Consider the following 10000-nt stretch of genomic DNA (forward strand, 5'->3'; position numbering starts at 1 on the left):
TGTATGTGTGTGCGGGCCTGCACCCAGCCATACACTGCTCAAGCCAATGAACACAATGCTTCAGGAGCACAGGAAGGAGCTTTGTTTGGCTGTTGAGCTCATATGTCAACAATTTTTTGCCTGATTTATGAATTTCACAGAAGAGCTGGCATTTTTTAAGCAACACAATGTTATTTGTGTGATTTATAATAATGCCTCCAAACTCATTGAGTTACTTTAATTCATTTCCCCCCTCTGTTTTCTCATTCAGAATCTCATACTGCACTGCGGATAAAACACAGGACAAGGTCTTCGCCTACGTCTCCCAGAGCCAGTTCAACGAGACGCTCGAGTGCCATGCTTTTCTCTGTCAGAAGAAGAAAATCGTGAGTGAGGAAAGAACTCACTGCACATTGCTAGAAAAAGACAAACACTGTCAGGGCTGTTCTTTTTGTCTGTTTATGTGACTTTGGTAGCCTTGGGTGCTAGTGTTTGGTGGTGATATGCATGTTCTAGCTGTATCATATATTTAAACCAGGGATAATAATCCATTCCAATTTTATTTTATTTTTTTGTCAAATTCAAATTGCTCCTCACATTCCTGTAGTTGTCCTTCCAGTATGTGTGTGTAAAAAAAAAAAAAACTCTTTAAAAAAACTGAATGCATATCTTGCCACTGAATCAAGGACTACACCTTCAGTGGATGGGGAATCAAGCACCAGTGCCCTATCAGTTTGTTTTAATTCATAACAGCCTGTTTTTTTATGCCACACTCTGGTTTAATCAAAATCACAGAGGTCCAGTCAGTGGCATGCACCTAACAGCCATTTAAATGGCAAATGTGTAGTTAAGTCCATGTATTCAACAGTTATATGCCTCACTGAGCAATACTGCTATACCACTCTATTGGCCTTGGCTTTAAACAATAACTTCAGGCTGAGAGATACTTTACTCTTGAATGGACGTTTGTTTGTGTGGGTATGCATTGCGCTGAGGTGGTCAATTGTGGTCCTTCAGACAGTGAGACTGTGTGACCTGTCTGCCACCTAGTGGTAATGAACTGTAGAGTGAATTGGAATGTGTATAGCGACATCTAGTGGACACAAGCATGAACAAGCATTTAAGAAGATTAAAATGTTAGATTCTGTAGTCAATAGTCCGTGTTGGCTTATAAAACCTTTTTTTAATATAAAACGTGTGTGTGCGTGTGTGTGTGTGTGTGTGTGTGTGTGTGTGTGTGTGTGTGTGTGAGTGTGTGTGTGAAGTCCTGTGGACCATATTCACTCTTCCTATCTCACCAGGCACAGGCAGTGACACTCACAGTGGCCCAGGCATTCAAAGTGGCCCTGGACCTTTGGGAGATAGCCCAGGAAGGTGAGGCATTCACACACACACACACACACACACACACACACACACACACACACACACACACACATAACAGGTGCTTTCTGATGAAAACGGTTTGTTGACTTATGTTGATCTATGAGAAATGTATGTGTGGCCATAAAAGTCTTTGAGATCAGGGCAGTCAGATGAAAGGTTTTCATTTATTCCATACTTAAACGTATGTCTGATAACCCAGGGAGGAAAATGTAGAGAAATGTACAAATAGGAGTATACAATAGTATGCAGTATTTTAGATTTTTAATTTATTTTATTGAGATACAATATCTCTTCTGCCAGGGAGTCCTGGCCAAGACTGACAACACATAAAAGTTCCATAATTACAGAGACCAAGACAAAGGAAACATACTACAACACAGTCAATTTAAAGCAACATCAAAGAGTTTTTTGTACCTTAAAATAATGTTTCCAAAATCGTTTCAGTGGTTCATCAACTCGTAACAGGGTGAACGGCAATTCTGCATTCGCTTCACAGCCCTCTATCGGCTATAACCGCACTATGTAAGTTTGCCAGATCGGGTAGCGGATCTGTAGTTCGATGGAATGAGACATAAAAAACTACAAATTTGACTTGCATCTGATGTCGCAATACATCGTACTTTTATAAGTCATGCAAAATATTCTACCTTGTCTGTGGACATCGTTATTTGCAAAGCCGGTGCTGGATAAACAAATAGCGTGCGTGCGACAGAGGGAAAGTTCTTTGGTGTTGCTTTAATACAGAGGCCAAGACATAAGACATATACCCATTGCTGATGGAGTTGTTGGTAATATCTCAACCTCTTTTCTTTCAGACAAGATCAAGAAAGCTCGCATGTGCTGTTCCTGCTCAGGCAACGACCCCCAAACAGAGACGAATCCCCACCCACACCCACACTGCGTCTCGGGTAATGCCTCAACCCAAACACCTTCCTGTCAATCAAATGCATTTACACCCTCTATGCACATAACACATCAAGGGATGGACATTTGCACCAACCAGCAACCACCAACCAAAATAAAACTGGCTGGTAGATTTCAGAAACAAAATAATAATTTGCTATCAAATGACTGGTGAATTTGACTATTTATCTGTCAGTGGCTGGTACAGTAGATAATTCCCAACTCAGAGTCTGAGGCATATGCGCCCTCTATCTATGCCTTTGCCTATATGTAGCCTACTAGCCTACTGACAGCCTATTATGTAAACAAAGACCCACCTCCACTTTGTTTCAGGTATAAAAACACCTGAGAGAAAGTGGCCTACCTAGCCTGACGAGCCAGACCCATATCAAGATGTAGGGTCTGGGAACTTACCATTGGCACTGCTCAATCAGAGGGGTGGGATAAACGGTTGTCTTTCAATTTTCCTCTGCACGCAATAGGATAGCGCTACAACTCATAGTCCCACGCATTTTCCCACCAGCGGAGTTAGTTGGCTAGTTGATCAAACTTTTGCCAATTTAAAAAAAGCTTAACTTGAATCGCGATTCAAAGACCGCTGTTCGCCAGCAGCAGCACACATCTTCTTTGTTTTCAAGTAGCAGGAAATTCACACGGAACCGTTGTGCCGACTCTATACACGATGTGATTGGCCAGAAGTTTGATTGTTCCAGCTTGCAAGCCAACGGAGAGTTGCTACACTACCCTGGCTGCAAATTACATTTGCTGCCTCTAGGGTGCATCTAGATTTTTAGGCTATGGCCTACCAACATATCCTTCAGATATATGTTCTTATTGTCAGCATACTGTTTAAGTATAGAATATTACACAAAAAAGTCTGCATGTTAAATGTAAGTTATTATGTGATAGGCTTCAGCTGGGTAGACACCTGAGTGCATTACTGTAGATGTAGGCACACCTACAGACTGGGTGGTTCCTTGTGGAAAAATAAGTTGACCTGTGCATAACTTTGAAGGGGCTTCTCCTGTTTGACAGTACTGCAGTTTTAGTAGTGTGCAGCTTGTCTCGGGGGGTCTGGATGAATTATTCATATTATCTCTTAATGAGTGGTGAGACTCCTTCCTTATGTCGACCTTCCTCCCCTCTTTCCCTGTCCTCTCATCCCCCGCTGCCTTCACCTATCTTCCCCTGGGCCCTCTCCACAGGTTCGGAGAAGAACTCGTCCCTGAGCGTGGACGAGAGGCTGCGGAAGCCCTTTCTGTCCGCATCACTCCACTCGCCGTCACCACGTAGCAACCCGACCAAGAGACGGCCAATCAAACATGACTCCTGGGTGAGCAGAGCGGACTTCCTCAAGCTTTTTTTTTTAGGTGGAGGATGAGGGCTGGGGAGGGTTTTGAAATTAGCAAAGAAAGCTAATCAGAAAACTACACTCTTCAGACAGTTTTTCTTTATCTGATTTTTTTATTTATTTTTGCCACATAGGCTTTTTTTAATATCATAGTTTTAACTAGATGTACCGCATAGCGGTACAAAATATGACCGCCGCTCAGTCCTGTATCCATCTTTTACTCCATTCCCCACTCTTGAAACTTTTGTGTATGCTTGTTTGGCATGCCTGTGTGTGTGTGTGTGTGTGTGCGGCTGTACAGAAAGTAGCCTACTGGCGCTGAAAAGGTGAATAGATTGTAGAATAGCCAAAGAAGATGTAGCATTGTTATAAAACCTTTAAAATCTCTAAACAATCACAAGTAGGGCAGTTCATCACAGTTCATCAATTGCAACTGGATTGATGAAAGGTCACTTACACCTGTGGCTACATTGTAGGATACATTGTATTTGGGAAAAGCAAAAGGTATCAGCATAATGTTATATTTTTATTTACACATTTTAACGGGCCAAAGTTGAAGAGCTGTTGTCCGTTGTTGTTCGTGCAAATATAGGCTGATTCATGTTCCCTTGCATTGTGTAACTGAGGTCCATGGCTTGTCTGGCTTTCACCAGACCAAGCTCAATCTTTTAAGAAATCAAAAAAATAAATAGTTGGCAGATCAGGCTGGGTTCACCCAGCCTAGTCCATAGCTCGATATTGTTTAATTTTCCGATTGAGATATCCACGCTCTGGTTATTCTAAATGCAAAAATGCATCAGGGAGTTATGACAAAACTGTAACTAACAAACTAGATCGTAATAGAAAGCTGTTAGCTTCCCTAAGCTACAGGTAGGCCTATAAGGTAGGCCTATTACAACATAAATTGTCAATAGGCTATGCTGGCGACACAAATAAAATCTCCTTTGAAACCAATGGCTTACTTTACAGTATCAAGCGGACTTAAACTGCCATATCGCTTAAAAGTTGTAATAAAATTCACGAGCTCCATGAGTCAAGGAAAGCGAATGAAGTAGCCACTTCTAAATGGGACCCACTACACAGTAGCTAAGGTGTGTTGCTAAAGCAGCCATAATGAAATGAAGGTGTCATTGTTTGGATACTTCACACACACGTGCTTTTTTAGGCCTAGTCCACACGCACTAAACCGATCTTTTTTTCCTCCGCCTTCCCTGAACCGTGACAAGAATATTTTTATTCCAAACGGATCCATCTCAACACGACTCAACACGTTACTTCATACCCCAGGCCTATAGGTGCCACTGTTTCTTTACAGAAATTGACCAAAACTTGCGCTTTACAAACAGACAGAATAGGCTACGACGAAATGGCCAGTGCAAGGAAACTAGAATTGTTTGTGTGGACTGATGGTGAACTGTCAACTGTAAAACTAATAAACTTTATTTTACGGTTTGTGAAGGGTGCAGTCCGTCCTTTATTTGGCTAACGAGGTAGGCCTACTAATCACTTTTACTTTCTTTGGTTGTAGGACAGTCCGTGATTCATATTAGTTTTGGCTATCACCGCAATTAGGCTACTAAACGCAAGGCTTACCCAAGTTCTAGGCTATTCTGTCGCCACATTTATAATATTGCTATAAAACCTTCGTTAGTAACAGTCAATACGTTTGCCTGCATCAAATCGCGCATTTGCATTCAGTGTGCTACCATCGGCTTAACGTGAGTTCTAAGCCGCCTTTGTATGCTTATATCTGATTTCACTCGACTGTGAATGCATGTATATATGTTGTAAGACATGTAAAATAAATGAATGACACTGGCACTACGCACAAATTAATGTAGCCTAAACTTACACCGCGACTTTCCTAATAACTTAAGTTCTCTCGCCACTGACAGTAGCTAGAATGCATAAAAACACCGGGAAAAAACAGTGTTCAGTCCACCAAGTCATAAGCTATTGGCGCTGCGCAGCACCAGTTGTGATATTTATCTTACGGAGTGTAATTGTAGGTAATGTCATGTATGAAAACTAGTATTGTTAGGCAATACTATAAGTGCAAGTCCAGGGCAGCTGAGGTGTGGCGATGACATCATCGATACGCAAGCAGGATGTGTCTAAACGAATTCAAACGGGCTACGGTTTCAGATTTTTCCACTCTGGGACCAGATTTCAAAAAAGTGCGGTTTCGGGCAGTGCGTTTACAGGATTCCTTTGGATGCTCGGCCAAGACGAAGCAAAACCTCTGCGTTTAACCTAAAAAGCGTCTCCGTGTGGACAGGCCCTTAATCTCACAGACTACAACTACCAAGCTAGAATCAAAGCACATCTATTCCCCTCTCACACCCTGCACGCACTTAAAACAAATAAACAGGCGTCTCAGTCTCACGCATGTATAGGCAAAACTGTATCAGACCGGTGTAACGTTGGTAAATCTTCCATTGCACAGAATGATTTTTGTAGCACTTGCAACAAATGACAGTCGAAAGATACAATTACAGTGCTGCTATCAATTTGCTTGGTATAACCGCATTTATAGTTTTCTACAAATGCAATAAAATTGGCCTCCATCACTCAACGCTAACGGTAACATTATTGTACCTAGGTCCTTATTGATATTATAACATTAACGTACCTGCAGTAAAAACCAAGCATGTCCGATAAACATTCTCAGATTTATTTCGGCTTCAAGAAGATATGGGAATTACATTTCATGTGAACATCGTCCTATCCTTATTAGACGTTCTCTGCGGTAAACTACAGTCCTTGTAGGAAGCGCCCATTGTTTTTCCAACCCACTTTTAACTTCCAACAAAATTACGTCTCACTGCAACGATGCACCATCTAGTGGATAAACGACTACTTATTGCCAATACTGGAAATGCAGCCATGATGATGATGATGAATATTTGGCTTTCTTTTAATCCTACTGAATTTGTAATTATGTATTGGCCGTTCTAATACCAATAGTATGTGCATACCTCTGTGTGTGTGCATGTGTATATGTGTGCACCGCCATCTACAGGCCAATACACATAACCTAAATTTTTTTAGACCCCCCCATGGATGAAATTCCACGAACTTGCCATACCCCCAGAGAATGCCAGGTCAATCATACACATACAATTTGGTGCAGTTCTGAACATCTTAACTGAAGATAGGGGCGATTAAAGCAGAATAATATTGCATTTTCATTTTTACCGGGGCAAATTACAAATGAGTGATTATGGGCCAGGTTGATGTGGGCCCTTGAGACCAACATGCCATAAAAGATTCTTCATCCTCAGTGCCATGGTTCAGGTAGTTATTTAGGAAAAACTGCTTTTTTGCGGTTCGGGGGCCCAGCACGGGGAGGGCCCCGGGATCTAAAAACAAAATTTTTCCGAAAAGTCTAGTGGGGCTACATACCCACCAAATTTTATGTGCACCGTGTTTCGTGTCCCGGTATCGTTGACCAAAAATTCAGGAAGTAGATGACGGAAAAAAAAAAAAAAAAAACTTTGACAATCATTATATGACCGACCGCTTTGCTTAACGGGCGGTCATAATTAATGTCCTTGACTTTTAAATGTTTACAGCATATATTTCAGTTTTTATGTCTTCAAGGACCTTCCAATTCACTCACATTTATCCTTCAGGTGTTTCATTAATCAAAGAAACACATAAAGTCCTGTAAACATTTAAGAATTACAGATTCCAATTACAAAGAAAGGATTGACCCTTCTTTTTAGAATGGCCCTTGTAGGTATGCTTGTTTTTTTTACTCCTTTTTGATTAGAACTGGATCGAAGCACTAACCTTGTCAAATCACATAGAGCAGTGCGGTGCATTGCCCCAGCAATCCTAATGCACTTGCCCAACATTTCCACTAGGTGGCAACCTCTCTCCATTTGCAACAGCCAAAGCAGGAAGGCCCCCTCTCCCCCAGTAATCATCTGAATAATCACTTATTCCCGATGCTGCCTCGGTGATTAAGGCCCCCTCACCACCACAACTCGCCCTGATAGGATCCAATTGGGTGTATTTAATTGTTTGCTTCTGATTGAAGTTGTGAAGTGTATTGCGCCACAGAGTCATATTGTTGACTGTAATTAATGTTATTGTATTAATCTGAATATTTCTTTCTGATATAGATGTGATGTGAGGAACATGGGGCCATGAATTCATTTATGTGTTTGAAGATGTGAGCAGAAATGTATCTGGAAATTCTTTAATACAAAAACAGGATTTTATCAGAATCAAAACAGACTTACTCAGAACCTATTGATTGTAGCGTATCTGCTCATTTGAGATAATTTTGTGGTTTGTTTTATCTAACACTGGTTTATTAATATTGATAACATTATATTCTCTCTGTGTATTTTTTTATTTTACAGGATGTGGAAGATGGTTTAGATGATGCCTTCTCAAGGTAGGTCTCATAACCACCGAATGCTTATTACTGTAAATAATCCTGTTAAATAAACTCTACCTTTATCGTATTTGAATTTGAAATTGCACTGTGTATGTGTATGTGTGGTGTGTGTGTGTGTGTGTGTGTGTGTGTGTGTGTGTGTGTGTGTGTGAGAGAGAGATAGAGAGAGAGAGAGAGAAGAAGAAGACAGAGAGAGAGAGACCAAGGTGAGGCAGGGTGGCTGGGGAGTCGTTGTTGACACTTCATTGACGAGTTTTCATCCATCATTAGCGCTCACGTCAAGCCCCCCTAACCTCCACACACACACACACACACACACACACACACACACACACACACACACACACACACACACACACACACACACACACAGTACTGAGCAAACACTAACCCCCCATATGTCATCAAAGCCGTTCAGTGTGGGAGAGCACAGGTTTCCCTCTGGCTCTCGCTGCACCCTGTGGTCTCCTGAGTGGCAGGCAGAGGTTCGTTGTGAGAACCTGTTCAGCCGGAGTCAACCCCTCACATCTTTGCCCACTCATGTGTTTAATAGCATCTTACAGTTAGGGAAATAGCATTTTACAGTCAAGGATTAAGTCTCTGAAACCAAATGGTGAAGGGTTTTCATTCATTTATCACTGAATTTCAAACAAATCAAAGAAACGATAGATTGAGGGAAGCAAGAAATGAATGGAAATATACGTGTAAATGAATTAGATAGAGTTTTATTTGGAGAATTAGATAGATTTACTCTCTGGACTGGCTTCAACAAGGGACAGTCAGAATAGTAGTAGTAGTAGTAGTAGTAGTAGTAGTAGTAGTAATGCAGTACTAGTGGTAGTATGATAGTAGTAATAGTAGTAGTAGTAGTAGTAGTAATGCAGTACTAGTGGTAGTATGATAGTAGTAATAGTAGTAGTAGCAGTAGTAGTAGTAGTAGTAATGCAGTACTAGTGGTAGTATGGCAGTACTAGTACCAGTGGTAGTAATAGTAGTAGTAATAGTAGGAGAGTACTAGTGACAGTGTGATAGTAGTAGTAGTAGTAGTAGAGTACTAGTGGCAGTGTGATAGTAGTAGTAGTAGTAGCAGCAGTAGTAGTGGTAGCAGTAGTAGTAGTAGTAGTAGTAGTAGTAGCAGCAGCAGTAGTAGTAGCAGTAGTAGTAGTAGTAGTAGTAGTAGTAGTAGCAGAGCACCAGTGAGTGTGATAGTGATAGCAGCAGCAGCAGTAGCAGTAGCAGCAGCAGTAGTAGTAGTAGTAGCAGCAGCAGCAGCAGTAGTAGTAGTAGCAGTAGCAGCAGTAGTAGCAGTAGCAGTAGTAGTAGTAGTAGTAGTAGTAGTAGTAGAGTACTAGTGACAGTGTGATAGTAGTAGTAGTAGTAGTAGTAGTAATATAGTACTAGTGGCAGTATGTTGGTAGTAGTAGTAGTAGTAGTAGTAGTAGTAGTAGTACTGAATTCCCTGCCTCATCAAAGAACAGGACAGGGTTACTTTCTCTCACTCCTCATTTTGCCTGTCTCCTCTGTGACATAGTGCTTGACCCCCACATCGGAGCAGAGGATGTGAACTCATAGCATCACTAGGATCCACCATCAAAAAGCGGCTGTATACATGTATACACCACCACGCACTGCTTCGTCCTTGTGGTAAAAATACAGAATAATGGAGCACAGAGCACCGATAACTCATTAGACTCATCAAAGGATCACTCTATCCTGTCTCTCTCTCTCCCTCTTCCCTCTATCTCTCTCTCCCTCTATCAATTCAATTCAATTCAATTCAATTCAAGAAAGCTTTATTGGCATGAACGTTGCATGAACATTATTGCCAAAGCTCAATTACATGTACACAGAAGAGGTAAAGAGGGAAAAAATGGAAATAAATACATACTTAATAAATACATACTTAACAGAATTGTGGAATTCACATATAAGGACATAAAAGTAGACATAGAAGACATAAAAGTAAGACA

General features: G+C 41.2%; 1 protein-coding gene across 4 annotated transcripts in view; it reads left to right on the plus strand.

Moving 5' to 3' along the window:
- Positions 1-10000, plus strand: part of si:dkey-71h2.2 (low density lipoprotein receptor adapter protein 1) — a 51731-nt gene that overhangs the window by 33901 nt on the left and 7830 nt on the right. For all 4 annotated transcript variants that reach the window (XM_048251199.1, XM_048251198.1, XM_048251197.1 and 1 more), the window contains exons 4-8: positions 251-365; positions 1281-1353; positions 2181-2273; positions 3474-3601; positions 7993-8027. In XM_048251199.1, coding sequence (XP_048107156.1) covers positions 251-365; positions 1281-1353; positions 2181-2273; positions 3474-3601; positions 7993-8027 — 444 coding nt within the window. The remainder of the gene's footprint in view (positions 1-250; positions 366-1280; positions 1354-2180; positions 2274-3473; positions 3602-7992; positions 8028-10000) is intronic.

Source organism: Alosa alosa, chromosome 8, assembly GCF_017589495.1.
Source record: "Alosa alosa isolate M-15738 ecotype Scorff River chromosome 8, AALO_Geno_1.1, whole genome shotgun sequence".
NCBI lineage: Eukaryota > Metazoa > Chordata > Actinopteri > Clupeiformes > Clupeidae > Alosa > Alosa alosa.